General features: G+C 46.0%; 1 protein-coding gene across 2 annotated transcripts; it reads right to left on the minus strand.

Moving 5' to 3' along the window:
- Positions 1–67: 67 nt before the first annotated feature.
- Positions 68–17,451, minus strand: CDCA8 (cell division cycle associated 8). 2 transcript variants are annotated; one of them, XM_008968469.4, is made up of 11 exons: positions 17,201–17,451; positions 16,995–17,103; positions 16,746–16,874; positions 13,823–13,863; positions 10,795–10,867; positions 9,264–9,349; positions 7,967–8,031; positions 6,433–6,528; positions 4,223–4,349; positions 2,715–2,801; positions 68–1,454 (listed from the first exon to the last, which is right to left on the minus strand). In XM_008968469.4, exons 2-11 carry the CDS (start codon positions 17,086–17,088, stop codon positions 1,410–1,412), a joined length of 843 nt encoding a protein of 280 aa, XP_008966717.1. In that variant the 5' UTR covers positions 17,089–17,103; positions 17,201–17,451; the 3' UTR covers positions 68–1,409. The 2 variants fall into 2 exon arrangements, with proteins under 2 accessions (XP_008966717.1, XP_054951233.1); XM_055095258.2 differs by lacking the exons at positions 68–1,454; positions 2,715–2,801 and having other exon boundaries at positions 2,818–4,349.
- Between the last annotated feature and the right edge of the window lie 44 nt (positions 17,452–17,495).

Raw genomic sequence — 17,495 nt, forward strand, 5'->3', positions numbered from 1 at the left:
TTGCTGTCTCCCTAGTCCACAGAGCACAGCTTGGAGAGGACAGGCAGGATGAACAGTGATTACAAAAGAAAACACAAAACCAGAATTTATTGAAAGTAGGTACCAGCTCTGATTAGAACAATCAGCTCAAAGATACCATTACTCAGAACAATATATACAAAAATCTCAGGGAAAGGAGAATAAAAGAACTTAAAAGAATACAACTTGAACAGGACTATTTTACTAAAATGGTCTTGTTGCAAAATAATAACAAATACCACAGAGAGCCCTACATGAGAAAGCCATGTGCCTTCAAGCCTGGGGATGAGGACTCTAGTTCTCAAATTCTTAGAACACAGCACATGATTCTCCAGGGCAGAGAGGCTGGCTGGAGAATGAGGACCTCACTGCTGACTCTGCTTAACAAAGTCCATACCCCAGGCACAGGCACACATGGAATGAGGCCACCAAGCAAGTCACACCCGCCCCTGTTCCCATGGACCCCATAAGAGAGAAGTGCTCTCTGAAGTCTACAGACTTGGCAGGGACCACTGGACCATGGATAGCTTAGAGACAGTTAGTTATTCTGTGGCCAATGACATAAAACCTCCAGAATCTGGGCCCTACAATTCCCTTATCCAAATTTCCACTAACTAGGGAGGTAGAAGAGCAAGACATGGAAGTTGTCTCCAAACCAGTATTTGGTCTTCAGTAAACAGGGATAAACATAAAACACTGCTCCACAAACAGACTTCAGAACTACTGGGCACAGCAGGTGAAAGATCCCTAAGTCCCACTGACCACCTCCCACAGGAGGAGGAGAAGAGGAGGAGGGCTGGTAGGGGGAGGTGTCTTGAGTGCGAGAGGGGAGACGGACATGTTCCCTACTGAGGTCACTGCTGCCAACTGTCCTGCTCTGCTGATCTGTACAGTTCCCCCCACCTTCTGGACCTACCCTCTCATGGCCCAGAGCTCACTTATCTGAGCCTAAACCTCCCGGTCTCAAGCATAGAGAGCAGAAATGCCAGATGCAGAGGTTCTCTGGGTAGCGGTGGTGGAGGCAGTCTTCCTGAGAACACAGGGTTCTTCTTCGCCCCCTCAACTGCAGGCAGGGCAGGGCGAAGAGGATGTTGAGTTGGAGGCAAAAGGCAGCAGCTCAGAGAGCAGGGAGGATTCAGCTGGGAGACTGATGGGAAGCTTCCATGGCATGGCCCCAGCAAGCAGTGACTGGGATCAGCTGGGATGGGAGGGTGAACAGACAGCTCTACCTAACTGGTGTGGGAATAGCACGTCTGAATTCCTGAATTCCCTTAGAGGAACATGGCTCCTTGCTCTGGAACTTCACACTCAAACAATAAGCCTGAAGGGAAGAAGTCTCTTCAGGGTCCCAGAAGTGCCCATTAAAAGTCCATCCTGTCAACTTTGGTTTCTCATTTGTGGGTCCGTATGCTGCTGCAGATTTGGGCGAGACGGTTCTAAAAAGAAAAGGAGAGAGGTCATTGTAGAAGATGTCACTTGGCAGGCTTGCCCCTTGGCCTCCCACAGTCAGCCTGAGCCCCTCCGTTCTCTATCTGTATCACACATGAATTCACCTTTCTGAACCTGTTTCTCATCTGAACAAGGGAGTAAAATAACAACTCAAGAGAGACAGTAAAGATATCATAGATTATTTGAGAAGAACATTGCAATAGATCTAGCTAGAGGATGACAGTCACAAGATTTGGGTGGCTAGGTGTGTGTGGGATCTCAGCACTGGGCCTATGTTCAGAAAGACAGGTTTAGGAAACCAGCCCCGCCTTGTCCCCTTCCTTGGATGTACCCTTCAGACCCCACAGAAGGATGAGGGTAAGGTTGCCATGTTTACACTAAGTGCTCCATCCACCACCCAAGATGATGGCTGACCAGACCAAGGAGGTTCATCCCTGGCTGAGCCATTACATTCTTCAATTAAATTAAATTGATAATTTACTTTATTTTTAGAGCTGAGGTCTTTCTCTGTCACCCAGGCTGGAGTGCAGCAGCACGATCATGGGTCACTGCAGCCTTGAACTCATGGGCTCAAACAATTTCTCTCGCCTGAGCCTCCTGAGCTGCAGGGATTACAGGTGTGCGCCACTGCGCCTGGCCCTCTTCAGAATTTAAACCAAGACAAGAAATTGAACAGTTGGGCAATAGAGCAATAAAGTTGGGATTGGAGATGTGGTTACTCAAAGCCACATGCAAAACAATGTTAAGTAAGCACAGAACCTGGAGCCTGTGGAGAAGGTTATCTGCTGAGGGAGGAATGAAGATGTGAGAGAGAAATGAGCGCACAGGCCCCAGCTGATGGGCCCCACCACTCCAGAGGCTTGGCTGTTCAGCTCGCTCTTTGATTCTGTAAGATTCCTGATAACAAGCCCCGACCCTCATTCTTGAGCTACTCTAGGTTTCAGTTTTTGGTGGCCAATAGTGACCTAACATACCCCTAGCACTAACTGCCTGAATGAGGCAGAATTTTGATTTTGCAGTGGAACTTCTGTGGCAGGCACCCTGGGATTGAACAAAACTCAACATCAACTGAGAAACAGAACTACTGCTATCTAAGTAGGGTAAGAGTCAAAATCTCTTGGGGGAAGGAAGACAACACAAATTTAAGTAGAAAGTATTAGCGCAGGCCCAAAAGACAATCCTAAATAAAGGTAGCCCAAGAAAGCTACTGGAGGCATCCTATGTGTGGAGATGAATATGAGACTTACAGAGAGCTTCTTAATGTTTCCCAAGGCCTCTGGATCCAGCTGGGCAATACTGTGTCTCTGCAAGTCACTGGCCAATAATCGCAGGCTCTGAATAGAAAGGGGAGTGGGTTAAACTGGCCGTGGCCCTTAGGGCCGGAACCCCTAGGATCCCCCTGATATCCTGCACTTAGTGGTGGGGAATGGCTGGGATGGAGAAGTGGCAAGACAGGCAGGAAGGATATTAGCTCTAAGGAGACCATGACTTCATCAGCACTATCACTAGGGTGGAGGCTGGATTACCTGGGCACAAAAGGCACGCACATCATCTAAGAAATGCCCTGCAGAGTATGTCTGAAACAAACCGTCCTCCCCTCACAGGGGCTGAGGTCAGCAACTCGCTCCATGCAGCCCAGAGACACTGAGCTCAGCTTGCTTCAGAATCCCTTAAGTTATACAAAGCTGAAGGCACAGCTCATGGTCCGGGTTCTAGACTAAGCGCATACCTCGGTGGTGCCCTCCTCTGCACCACCCTTTAACATCTCTATTATTGCGCATATCACAGATATCATGATTGCAAACCCATCTTGACCATTGAGCTGCTTTCTAAGGGCAGGCCCCATGTCTACTTCTTGGGCCTACTACAATCGGGTGGGCAAATGTTAGTTGATGAACAGATGGAGGCCGGGTGTGGTGGCTTGCACCTGTAATCCCAGCACTTTGGGAGGCTGAGGTGGGTGGATCACCTGAGGTCAGGAGTTTGAGACCAGCTTGACCAATATGGTGAAACACCATCTCTACTAAAAATACAAAAATTAGCCGGGTGTGGTGGCATGTGCCTGTAGTCCCAGTTACTCAGGAGGCTGAGGCAGGAGAATCACTTGAACCTGGGAGGCGGAGGTTGCAGTGAGCCGAGATTGTGCCACTGCACTCCAGGCTGGGCGACAGAGTGAGACTCCATCTCAAAAAAAAAAAAAAAAAAAAAGGTGGGCACGGTGGCTCATGCCTGTAATCCCAGCACTTTGGGACGCCGAGGAGGGCGGATCACGAGGTCAAGCGATCGAGACCATCCTGGCCAACGTGGTGAAACCCCCATCTCTACCAAAAATACAAAAGTTAGCTGGGCATGATGGCGTGTGCCTGTAGTCCCAGCTACTCAGGAGGCTGAGGCAAGAGAATCGCTTGAACCCAGGAAGCAGAGGTTGCAGTGAGCCGAGATCGTACCACTGCACTCCCGCCTGGTGACAGAGCAAGACTCCATCTCAAAAAAAACAAAAAACAAAAAACAAAAAACAAAAACAAAAACAAAAAACAAAAAACAGAAAAACAGAACCCAGAGCTGAGCAACGATCTTTGCAGTCTGGGCCTCTAACCTGGGAGAGAAAACTGGGTTCTGAGTACTGCAGAAGTGTGGAGATCAGGACCCACGCACTGAAAGGACTCTGAGGGTGAAGCGTGGGTGAGGGCCCAGGGAAAAGAAATGCTTGACTAAGCAGCACACTGTGGCCTGGCTTCCCTTGGAAATACTTCACCTCTCCGCCGCCCACTGGCACAGTGAGGAAGATCTCTTTGCTGTCAGCAAGAGGGCTGCCATTCCCTGAGATGTTGTAAATCCGCTCTCCTGCTGCTGGAGTACGCAGGCCAGGGGTCTTGAAGACCCTAGAATGGGAAAATCTCTGTGAAGATAGCTTGGCAATTGGATGACACCAAACTCTATAGGCCATTTTAACCTTACTCTGGCCTCAAGTTGCAGTTTTTAAGTCACACATTCCTAAGAAAGCACGTTCTAAATTTAGAAAAAAAAATGTTTTAAAGCAGTAATGACTAAACACAGCTGGAGAAAGAAGGTTGTAATTATTGAACATACATCTTGCAAAAAGCCAACTTTTATCCACATAAAGTTTAGGTCCAAAGCTCCATATGGGTGCCATCATCCATCCATCCACAAAGCCAGAAATACGCTGGTTAATTGTTTCCAGGCGTGGCTGCTTCCATCAAGAGGAATTTTTCAGAGGCAAAGGAGGATGATTTAGATATTACATCATTATACTGATTTCTCAAGACAGTTAAAATACTGCTACCTAGTTTTCCCTAAATGCCTTTTGTTACATATTCATGTGAGAAAACAAACAGTAAAGAAAAGTGGGAACTGGCTGAGTGCGGTGGCTCATACCTGTAATCCCAGCACTTTGGGAGGCCGAGGCGGGTGGATCACCTGAGGTCAGGAGTTCGAGACCAGCCTGGCCAACATGGCAAAATCCTGTCTCTATTAAAAATACAAAACAGCTGGGCATGGTGGCATGTACCTATAATCTCAGCTACTCAGGAGGCTGAGGCAGGAGAATTGCTTGAACCTGAGAGGTGGAGGTTGCAGTGAGCCGAGATCGTGCCATTGCACTCCAGCCAGGGTGACAGAGCGAGACTCCGTCTCAAAAAAAAAAAAAAAAAAAAAAAGTGGCAATTAAAAGTAGAAAATAAATCTTCAACACTTCCCCACACCAGAGATAACCACTTCTTGCTCTCCTCCCCAGGGGTAACCACTCTGAATTCCTTATCTATCCTTCCAGAAACTTTGTATGTATATAAAACCAAATGGGATCATACAGCACAGTGTTCAGCAACCTGCTCGGAGATGCTCTGTGATCACGGTGCTCTTTCCCTGTCAGCACACACAGATCCAGTCTTTTTTAATGGCTATACGGCATCTCCTATTTGGTCAACTAGGTTCTTTGGAAGGTATTAACTTATGCTGCAAGAATATCCTTGCTTATGCCAGCCTCCAAAAAAGCAATATCAATTTTTACTTCTACCAAGAGTACAGGAGAGTGCCTACTCATCTTTAAAAACTGATTTGAGGCCGGGTGTGATGGCTCGTGCTTGTAATCCCAGTACATTGGAAGGCCGAGGTGGGCAGATTGCTTGAGCTCAGGAGTTCGAGACCAGCCTGGGCAACCTGGCGAAATCCCATCGCTACAAAAAAACAAAAAATTAGCCAGGCATGGTGGCATGCTTGGGAGCTAAGGTGGGAGAAGCACTTGAGCCTGGGAAGTCAAGGTTGCAGTGAGCCGTGATTGTGCCACTGCTCTCCAGCCTGGGCATTGGAGTGAGACCCTGCCTCAAAATAAATAAATATTTTAAAAATAAAATAAAAACCTTCTGATTTGAATCAGAAAAGGCCAGAAACGTCACCTAGAGGCCTCCTAGTCATCACAGGCAGAATATTCACCTCCCTCCCATTAAAGAATCATTTTGCCACTGAAGATAGGTGAAACTACACTTAAGGGAGAGGCATATACCAGGAAACCCAGATGGCCACTGTCCTCTGACAAGGCATCCCAGGCCAAGGACTCGGGACTATTTTCTTTTCTTTTCTTAAGACAGAGTCTCACTCTGTTGCCCAGGCTGGAGTGCAGTGGTGCAATCGCAGCTCACTGCAACCTCCACCTCCTGGGTTCAAGCAATTCTCTTGTCTCAGCCTCCTGAGTAGCTGGGATTACAGGCGTGCACCACCACACCCAACTAATTTTTGTATTTTTAGTAGACGCAGAGTTTCATCATCTTGGCCAGGCTGGTCTTGAACTCCTGACCTCAAGTGATCCGCCTGCCTCGGCCTCTCAAAGTGCTGGTATTACAGGCGTGAGCTACCGTGCCTGGCCTAGGAGTATTTTCTTAGACACTCCTTCTCTGGGTAGTGCTCAATGTTGGAGTCCCATCAAATCCAAGTGTTTCCCTCGATACTCACCTTGAGTCAAACCTGGGTGTCAGGCCTGGAGTTGGTTTGACCATGGACACCTCCAGTCGGCCCACGGCTGGGGTAACAGTGTTAGCACGGCTTGACCTACAGGTAAGAAACGGCCATCAGGTATGCCAACTCTCAGGTTCCACGAAGGCAGCAGCAGAGGAGTGACACGTGGAGAGCTGACTGTGAGATACTGCTCCGGGCGCCTCGCACACATCGACTCATGGGACCCTTCTAACACGGGAGGCCAGCACTGCTCCCATCCTCATACACAGATGCAGAAACTCAGGGGCATCAAGTTTTAAAAACTTGCCCAAGATCACATATCCAATTAGGATGGAGCCAAAACTTTGAACCAAAGTAGTCTGCCTCCAGAATCTGACTTTTTTTTTTTTTTTTGAGACGGAGTCTTGCTCTGTTGCCCAGGCTGGAGTGCAATGGCGTAATCTTGGCTCACTGCAACCTCCACCTCCTGGGTTCAAGCGATTCTCCTGCCTCAGCCTCCCGAGTAGCTGGAACTACAGGCATGCACCACCACACCTGGCTAATTTTTGTATTTTTAGTAGAGACAGGGTTTCACCATGTTGGCCAGGCGGGTCTCAAACTCCTGACCTCAAGTGATCCACCTGCCTTGGCCTCCCAAAGTGCTGGGATTACAGGTGTGAGACACCACACCCAGCCTCAGAATCTGACTTTTTAATCAAGGAGACAGCCTCTTCATGCGAAGGCTCCCCCAGCTGGAATTCTGTCCTTGTGCCAGGCAGCTGCTGCACTGCTCAAGAGAAATGAGTTCGCTCCTCCACAGACATGCATCCCGGTGACTACTCTCCTAAGCTGCTGTACCTTCCCCCACATGGCTTATGATAGAGTCCAGTATAATCAACTCAAGCCCATAGAGGTTCTTCACTTTGCAGGACTGGACAAAACATTTCAAGAAACCAATTATAGGTAAGTGACAGCCACTCTATGACGAGCTATGGGGTAGCTCTACATATGGACTATTAGGAACTGAAACATAACAGGCAGTTCTTGCTATACTTAAAAAAAAAAAGTGGGGGCTGAGGTGGGTGGATCACCTGAGGTCGGGGGTTCAAGACCAGCCTGACCAACATGGAGAAACCCCGCCTCTACTAAAAATACAAAATTAGCCGGGCATGGTGGCACATGCCTATAATCCCAGCTACTCGGGAGGCTGAGGCAGGAGAATCATTTGAACCCGCGAGGCAGAAGTTGCAGTGAGCCAAGATTGCACCATTGCACTCCAGCCTGGCCAACGAGAGTGAAACTCCGTCTCAAAAAAAAAAAAAAAAAAAAAAAAGTGGGGAAGGATAGAGAATGTACATTAAAGTACTGGAGATGGTTTTGGTTTAGGTCATTTCTAGAGACCCCTCCAGCTCGGATACTCAAGGATTCAGTGATTTTAAGCTGCTTTCAAACACTAGCCACCAGAGCCTTTTCACTGCCCCTCACTTTCTGCCATGATATATATGGCTCTCCAATAAAACCCAAAACACCACAACTTTAGAAAATCCACTACCTTTTCCTTTTTCCTTTTCCTTGTATGGACTGAGTTCTCTTCTTGGATGGAGGACACCTTTTGACCTGCAGTCACAATCAAATGAGACTAAGGTTACAAAAAACCCAGCAAAGAGGAAGGTAAGGAGGTTTTTTTTTTTTTTTTTTAAGCATTAAGAACAAGCTTTGGATAGTTAATACTAAATATAATAAGGTGTATCTCAGAATTCAATGACTTAAAAAGTTCAGAACATAACTAATTGAATAAGGACTTCCACTGGCTGGGTTTTCAAAATAGAGGATTTTGACCAAGATTAAAGGTAAATCTCTTTTGAACTGATTGCAGCCTGGCTTGTACCCCACTACTTTACATAAAGGGCTGCTGTGAAGGTCACTCAGGGCGTCCCAAGTGCCCAATCAAAGGCAAACCCTGCAGTGCTCCCTTCCTGGGGCCTGGGAGGTCCCTGGCAAGAATCACTCCTTATCTTCCATATATTCTCTCCTCCCTTGTCCTCCGTGATGGATCTGTCTTTCCTGCTTCTCTAACTTCCTTGGCAGTCTGCCTTAGGAGCTCCTCTCTCTACCCTCCCTCTAGTGTCCACCCTGACTCCCTCCCTACCTGCTCTCCCTGCACAACCATCTCCACTCCCACACTGGGACAAACACCTAAAGATCTGGGAGGCAGTGTATCTCTCAATCTCCCTCTTCTCCCTGAGCTCCAGGCTGAAATTTCTGTCTAGCCTAGATGTCCTGGAAAAGTAATGAATGGTCAACATGTCATGCAATTGGCATGTGCTCCACCACCCCCAGTCCAGCACCCCTCTGCCACCTGGGTCCCACACCTCACTGGATAGCAGTTGCCTTAGCTAGAAACCATGCAGTTGTCTCTGATTCCTCCTTTTCTCCACCAACCATGCCACTTCTTTCTAAAACCTATCTAAAAACCATCCCTTCATTCTATAGTATCAGCATGTCAGTTCAAGAATTCATAGGCTTTTAACTGGTTTCCTCATCTTCAGTTTTCCTCCTCCCCCATTTATCCTGAATACTGTTCCTCTTCCCTTTCTTCTCTAGCTAGTAGACTTTCACTCACCTTGAAAGGCCTGTCTATGTCCTAGTGGGGTAGGGGAGGCTTGCAAGCTTCCTCTTCTGTGTTCTACACACTTTGCACACCAGTCAATTATCACTTTTGTCATTGCCATGTAAAGTAGGATCATCTCTGCTAAACTGTGAGCTCTGGTGTACAACAGTGTATTTTATGCATTTGTATTTGCTTGTCTTGTGATAACCCCCAGCCTCCAACCTCAGTGTCCACTTACTCTTGCAGTTTGAAGATTCTTATGTTCATTTTCTTCTTCTTCTTCCTCTTCCACTATCATTTCATCTACCTGTATTACCTTTCGTGCTGTAAGAAACAGTTTCAACAGGGTGGTATTTCTGATGAAAATAAAGTTTTGTGCATTCACATTTCTTATAGGAATAAAACGTACGCAATCTTAAGCTGCAAGGAAGAAATGGACTAAAAATAAAGAAGACTTTTTAAGAAAGAGGGTTTAGACAAAGGAAACTAACCAGAGTGTTAAGAGACCCCATATGATGCTTTGTAGGGACAGCCCAGCATTCTGAATAATTGAGCTTGCCCTGCCTAATGTAGAGGGTGCCCTGGTGTGTAGCCCCGAAATCCTGGCCATGGGTCAGGATGTTCTTATAAGAATTGGATGCATCAAACTATCATAGCTTAATGACAGTGACATTAAGTCCATGTCACAATTCATCCTGATCCGATTTCTTGCTCACTAGTCACAACCTGGTTTCCCATACAACTTTTCCTATAAGACAGTGTTTCTCAGAGTGCGGGACATGTATGTAAGATGATTTTATGTGGATAGATCATGGAATTGAGTAACTTTTTTTTTTTTTTTTTTTTTGAGACAGAGTCTCGCTCTATCGCCCAGGCTAGAGTGCAGTGGCATGATCTCAGCTCACTGCCAGCTCCACCTCCCGGGTTCACGCCATTCTCCTGTCTCAGCCTCCCAAGTAGCTGGGACTACAGGCGCCCGCCACCATGCCCGGCTAATTTTTTGTATTTTTTAGTAGAGACGGGGATTCACCGTATTAGCCAGGATGGTCTCGAACTCCTGACCTCATGATCCACCCACCTCGGCCTCCCAAAGTGCTGGGATTACAGGCGTGAGCCACCACGCCTAGCTGAGTAACTTTTTTTTCCTTTCCTTTCCTTTCTTTCTTTTTTTTTTTTTTCAGAGGCAAGGTCTCACTACATTGCCCAGGCTGGTCTTGAACTCCTGGGCTCAAGTAATCCTCACAGCTTGGCCTCCCAAAGTGCTGGGATTACAGGCGTGAGCTACCGCACCTGGCCTGAATTGAGTAATTTTGAATTATATGCAGAGAAAGTCATTCCTTTTTCAATTCTCTTTCAACTTTGTTGATTACATCAGGGAGCGTCTCAGTTGGTGTTACCAGTCTTTTAACACCTCTCTAAATCTTGTCATCTATTTAACCCAGGAGAAAGTAAGCAGGCAACAATGTTTGGTTTCTAGCACAGCTTTTTTCCCCCCTTTTTTCACTTTCATTTTAGCTCACACACGGGTCTTGAGTTTGGTTTTTAGCAGTCCTGCACACAATTAACTAAATTTCTGGTTTGAATTGCTGTTCGGGGGAAAAAAAAATTAACTAAATGCACCATCCAAAAGCAAGTTTTTGGATTTACAAGATTAAGAACCAGACATTAAAGGGAAGAGGCTCTACCAACAAGGCCCTGCCTGAGCAGCCAACCAAGCAACCTGAGCCTCAGTTCTTTCTGTACAACAAGGAGTTTTGAAAGGTACTCACTTTTGGCAGATTTCAGGGGTGTCTGAATAGCTTCTGCTGTTAGTTTGTTTATTTCGGTGATATCCAGGTCAGCCTATGACAAACATAGCCAGAAAGCACCAGGCTTATTCCACCAAAATATGAGGAACAATATTTCAAGATAAAAACTTTTTTAAAAACTATTATTTAATACATAAGACTGTTAAATGTTTGTGATACAATATACAATATAGCAAACTCCCATAAACCCACCACACAGCCCAAGACCTAAAACATTGCCAATAACTTGCTTCTGGCTCTGTATTCATTCCTTGTTCCATTTTCTTATCTCTTCTTCCAAAGGTGATGAGTCTCCTAATCCTTCATTCCCCAGGGGTAACCATATCATTCCACTTGCTTAATCGAAAGGTATATGTGTATGTGCTCACAGATACATGCATATGTGTGTATACATGTGTGCACACACAGACGTGCTTTTTCACAAGTGTGTACTTAAGCATTTTGTTTGGCTTTGGCTGTTTTCACCACTCTTTGTGGTTGTAGTTAATTTGTTTTCATTGCTATATCATATCCCACTGTGTGAATATACCACAATGGATTTGTCCATCTTCCATCAATAGTTTCCTGCTATTATAAACACTGCTACCTTGAACTGTCTTACATGTGTCTGAGGTACATGTCCAAGTTTCCCCTTGGCTCTATCCTTTGGATAGGACATGACAGGGATTATAGGTTACATAAATATTCAGCCTTCGCATTATGCCAAATTGTTTCCCAAAGTGGTTACCCTTGACTACAGCCCATCTGCAAACAATACAAGTTCCTAATGATCTACATCCTCTACAACACTTGGTGGTGTGTCAAGCTTACCATTTTTTCGATAAATCTACAGGGTCTCAATAAGGTTTTCTATGATGATCCTGGGTCCTTCAAAAAGGCTTCCAGTCACCATTCAAATTCGTTTTTTTTTCATATGGTAATAAGTATGGGCACTACAAAGAGCAGTCATGATTCACAGTCCTTTCCTTAGAGAACACATGTAAACATCAGAAAAATTATTACAGGTTTGGAATGGCACAGGTTTCATTTCTGGTAGGGACTGCTTGACGTACTCAGAGAAGGATTCTGAGGCTGTCTTAGGCTTAGCAAGAAATAGGGCTGTAATAAGTTACTGATGTTTGCCAGGCTTGATGCAACAGAAAGTAGGGGCATTCCTGCCAACCTTCTGCCATCTCTAGAAACAACTGGCATTTTATGGAGTCATCAGTGGTGGCAGGCCACTGGTCATCTACTGTGCAGGACAGTTAACAGAGCAGGCCTGAGACTGATACACATAGAAAGGCCTGTTTGCAAGCCTGGCCTCGGTTGGCATCTGGGAACTTGATTTCAGAAAGGTTCCCACCTTTCCTTAACAAGATGCCTCACTGTGTCTAAACTTTATGCAAACAATATGGCTCATGCTGAACACCTACTTCCCTCCTGAAAGTCTAGGATTTTGACATGTGCTAGGCAGAGGATGCCTATGTGAGCAGCCCCCAGTTAAAACTCTGGGCATTGACTCTCTAATCAGCTTTTCTGGTAGACAGCATTTCATATGTGTTGAATTAAGCATGTTCTGTTTGACTCTACAGGGAGTGGACTCCTAGAAGCCTGGTTTCCTCTGGACTTTGTCCTATGCACTTTTCTCCTTTGTTGATTAATGCTTTCTATACTTTCACTGTAATAAATCATCGCCATGGGTGTGACTGTATGCCGAGCCCCATGAATCCTCCTAGTGAATCACCAAACCTGGAGGTGGTCTTGGGAGCCCCAACACACTTCCCAACTAAGAGCTTTTATAGATTTTCTATTGTTCCTTTCTTGAGTTTTAAATCATATTAGTCAAGGCTAGAATTCTCTCAACTTGGTGTGGTAACAATGGCTCTCTCATATTACATTAGAAGTTCTCATTTGCAGTTCTGTATGTCTAATTTAAAAAGAGAGAACTGCATTAGCTAGTAAGCATAATTCATCTCAGAGGTAACTCTTTTAAAACATTAGAGCTCAGTGTATGCAGGGGGGTGAATAATCCCCACCTCTCTCCCAAATGCTCCAATTTTTTCCAAATTGATAATTGGCTCCTCATTACCTTTACCTTCTGAATGAAGCTGGCGGAGATCTGCTATGTGCCCTTGGTGGTTAGACTCCTTCAAACCCTGATATTCCAAATGATTCTGATTAACTCAACAAAAGATGTAATTTTGGGGTTTACTTTGTAAATCTGATCAAGGCTACAATAAACTAACAGAAAGATACAGAAATGCGTGCATACACACACATTGTTTGTATATTATTTTAGAGTGCCTAGGGACTCTGTGAAGCCCATGTATGGACTAGTTCCCAATGCTGTCTCATAAAACTTTCTGCAAGAGTAGCAATGTTCTATTTCTGTGCTCTCTGATGGAGTAGCTACTAGTCATATGTAGCTATTGAACATGTAAAATGTGGCTAGTATGTCTGAGGAAATGAATTCCTTAATTTTATTAATTGTAATTAACTGAAATAGCTACATATGCCCAGTGGCTACTATACTGGACAGTGCAGCTTTAAATGCTCTATTTTGCATCCCCATCTTACTGCCTTCAATCCTGGCACTGATGCTGGGAGGAAGGAGATGAGAGGGGTTGGGGAGTACTGAGCATCCCAAGCAAGAGCACTGCTTCTACAGTACCACATGATGAAACAGCTTTATCATCTAGCAGGCCAACGCATAGTGTAATGACTCAGGCGCTTAAAGGAACTTGGGCTTGAGGCCTTCTACTTCCGCTGTAGAGTTCAGGACAAAGGACTGCAAGAAATTGGTCAAAAATAGAACTGCCACCTTCTGTAGGGCTCAGAACTATCTGGGTCTCATGTATACAGTGTCTGGTCCAACTCTAATTTTTCAGTTGACACAAACAGATAATGTCCCTTTATGAAACCTCTTCCACAGTAAGCACCTATTAGTTGGATCTGGGGACTGGACTAGACTTAAGTAACCACTGGCTGGAAAACAGGAAAGGTCACTTACTGTTGCCGCCTCTTCCAGGGCCTGTTTGTTTCCTCCAAGGGCTTTAAAAAGAACATTGTAGTTACTATTACATTTTAACAATAAATCATCTTGCCTAATAGTACCATTTATCTTTCTAAAACTGGTCCAGACCTTGGTCTAACCTTCAAGGACCTTCACCATCTAATCTCTTCTTTCTCCAAGTTATATCCCAAATGTGCCACTGACTCTCATGACTTGTTGCCATGGTAACAAGAGGTATTTCCTCTGCCTGAAATTCCCCTCCGTACTTAACAAATTTCTAACTCATCCTTCAAAACTCAGCTCAAACATCACCCCAAAAATTCTGCTTATTTTTCTTTTTAAAAAATATATTTTAAATTTTATTTATTTTTGAGACAGAGTCTTGCTCTGTCACCCAAGCTGGAGTGGAGTGGCGCCTCCTTGGCTGTCTCCTGGGCTCAACTGATCCTCCCACCTTGGCCTCCCAAGTAGCTGGGACTACAGGCATGTGCCACCACATTCGGCTAATTTTTGTGTTTTTTTGTAGAGATAGGGTTTCGCCAAGTTGTCCAGGTTGTCTTTTTTTTTTTTTTTTTTTTAAATAGAGATGTGGTCTCCTGCTATGTTGCCCAGGCTGGTTTTGAACTCCTGGGGTCAAGTGATACTCCTGCCTTGGCCTCCCAAAGTGCTAGGATTATAGGCATGGATCCCCACCCTATGCCCTGCCCTCTGCTTATTTTTCTTTTTAAAAAAATTTATTTTTAATTATTTTTTTTAAAGCTTAAAGATATGGTCTTGTTATGTTGCCCAGGCTGGTCTCAAATTCCTGGGCTCAAGTAATCCACCTGCCTTGGCCTCCCAAAGTGCTGGGATTCCAGGTGAGCCACTGTGCCCAGCCTGCTTATTTTTCTATCTCAGCAGTTTGCTGCAAAGTGTAGAGTTAGTTGCTCACCCTCATTATACCCAATAACTACTCAAAGCTGTTTAAATGTCCATCCCTGCCTTGGACTGAATTCCAGAGATGACATCCTTTGCTTCTGGCAAAAATCTAGCAGTCAATAGATGTACAGTAAACATGTGTTGAATGAAAAGGTCTTTGTGAGATTTACATGTAGAATAAAAAGTTAGGTTAGAACCTCCTGCTAGAAACCCTCATAGTATCTTGTAAAACAGTTAAGATCTCAGGCTATGAAACCAGAATACCTGGGTTCAAACAGACTAACCCACTAACTAGCTTATGAGGCCTTGAGCAAAGTGTCCAATTTCTCTGTGCCTTAATCTTGTCATTTTGAAAAATAGGGATATTATTAGTTATGAAGAAAAATTAGTTAATGTATGTAAAACACTTGGTACAATGCCCATCCGGCATAGAAAGCACAATATGCTCACTGACCACTACTCTATTCTATCTCCTTTGTAGTACCTATACTTTTAATTACATAATTGTATGTGGATTTTTCTAATAGCTCTTTTCTACTAACCTGTATGTTCCTGAAGGCAGAGACAATGTCTGTTTTATTCCCCAGTGCATCTTTAGCACCTAGCACTGTGACTGACACATGCTCAGTATTTGGAGAAATAAGCAAATGAATGGCTTAATATTAATAAATAAAAGGGCAAGTCAAAAGGATCATTCAATGTCTAATATGTGAGCAGACCATGCATTTCTATCCAGGAAGGAGACTACATGCTGGATAGTTAATAATAAGGAAAACAGAAAAGGGCAACCCAGCAGAAAAGTACAGCCTCCTGCATTTCTCTGGACATTTAATAAGGGAGTGCAGAAACAGGCTGAGATTTTTCTCTGGCCAGGAAAACTGATGTGTCTTTTTTTTTTTTGAGACGGAGTTTCGCTCTTGTTGCCCAGGCTGGAGTGCAATGGCGCGCTCTCGGCTCACCGCAACCTCTGCCTCCCAGGTTCAAGCGATTGTCCTGCCTCAGCCTCCAGAGTAGCTGGGATTAGAGGTATGCGCCACCATGCCCGGCTAACTTTTTTGTATTTTTAGTAGAGACAGGGTTTCTCCATGTTGGTCAGGCTGGTCTCGAACTCCTGACCTCAGGTCATCTGCCCGCCTCAGCCTCCCAAAGTGCTGGGATTACAGGCGTGAGCCACCACGCCCAGCCTGATGCGCCCATTTTTAGGTTAGCAATTTCCATAAGCTGCAGAAGGAGCTGCTTCGGGTTATTCTTCTATCTGAGCTCTGGTTAACTAACCATGTCATTTATTCATTCATTTTTAAATGGGTAAAATATACATATATTTTAAAAAATACTATTTTCTGGCCGGGCGCAGTGGCTGACTCCTGTAATCCCAGCACTTTGGGAGGCCTATGTAGGTGGATCACTTGAGGTCAGGGGTTCGAGACCAGCCTGGCCAACATGGTGAAACCCCGTCTCTACTGAAAATACAAAAATCAGCGGGGCATGGTGGCAGGCGACCGTAATCCCAGCCACTCCAGAGGCTGAGGCAGGAGAATCACTTGAACCCAGAAGGTGGAGGTTGCAGTGAGCAGGGATCGCACCACTGCACTGCACTGCACTCCAGCCTGGGTGACAGAGTGAGACTCTGTTTAAAAAAAATTAAATTTCCTGATGTGTGAAAATTATGTGAAATTCACATTTCAGTGTATCCATAATTAAAATTTTATTGGAATACAGCCCATCCATGCCCATTCACTACAGCTGTTTTGGACCTGTAACAGCAGAGCTGAGTTGTCCGACAGAGACCGCCCCGCCCGCCGCCCCCCAACCACCCCCCCATTTTTCATAGAGAAAAATGAAGTAGGGAAGTGAGACAGAGAGTGAAAGGGTCTGCAATTTTCCATAAGTGGTCATGTCAGATCTCATTAAAAGGTGACATCTGAGCGAGCCCTTTCTGAAGGGTGTCACCTAACCCCAAGGGGCTCCCGACCTCCGCCCAGGGAAGCTCTCCAGCTCTTACCGAAGTAGTCAAGCCAGTTCATCTCGCGCAGAGCCTTGGGGAGCCGCAGGATCTCGATGTTGTAGAGGTTATCCACCTCCTTGAGGAGGTTCTGCCTGTCTGACTCAATTTGCTTGATTCGTATTTCCACTGCGGGAGGGCAGAGCCGACAGGACACGGGTCACGGGCGGGCGAATCTGTGCAACTCGTGTCCCCACCCGCCAGCATCCCGCGACCGCCCCAGGAGGCCGCGACGGCCTGGCCCCTTACCTTCACGGTCGAAGTCTTTCAGAAAGGAGGCGAGCTTCCGCCTCCGTAAGGAGTTGGTCTTGGCCACCCGACTACTGCCCTTCCTAGGAGCCATGGCGCTCGGCGGAGGCTGCGGGGAGCGGCGGAGATGGGGCAGGGAAGCAAGAAACTGGGTAGGGACGAGGAGGGCGGACGGGGACCACCCGAAGAAGTCGCCAGGCACGTACCTGCGGTCCCGAGACAAGGGCTGAGCAAAACCTCGCTGTGCCAGTGAGAGAGAGCGGCTCTACAGTCAACCGCCACCCAATTCAAACTCCACAGTCACAGGCTGACGAATGAGAAGCCGCCGTCCCACAACATCCAATCACAAGCAAGTTCCTGCCGGCCAAGGGTCTTCCGCCCAATGCGCCCCCTATAGCCTGAGTGCGACAGCGAGGCCGCCGCCGTCGCGGGTACTCCTGGGAGTTGTGGTCCAGGCTTGTTTCCCCGCCCTCCCCACCAACCCACCGGGCTCCGCCCTGG

This window comes from Pan paniscus, chromosome 1 (genome assembly GCF_029289425.2).
Source record: "Pan paniscus chromosome 1, NHGRI_mPanPan1-v2.0_pri, whole genome shotgun sequence".
NCBI classification, from domain to species: domain Eukaryota; kingdom Metazoa; phylum Chordata; class Mammalia; order Primates; family Hominidae; genus Pan; species Pan paniscus.

Coding starts and splice junctions, on each gene's coding strand:
- CDCA8 (XM_055095258.2), bottom strand. CDS start 17,088: ATGGCTCCTAGGAAGGGCAGTAGTCGGGTGGCCAAGACCAACTCCTTA. Junction 13,864..16,745: donor GAACTGGCTTGACTACTTCG/GTAAGAGCTGGA, acceptor TTCTTTTTAAAG/CCCTTGGAGGAAACAAACAG. Junction 6,529..7,966: donor GGAAAAGGAAAAAGGAAAAG/GTAGTGGATTTT, acceptor TCTTACCTGTAG/GTCAAGCCGTGCTAACACTG.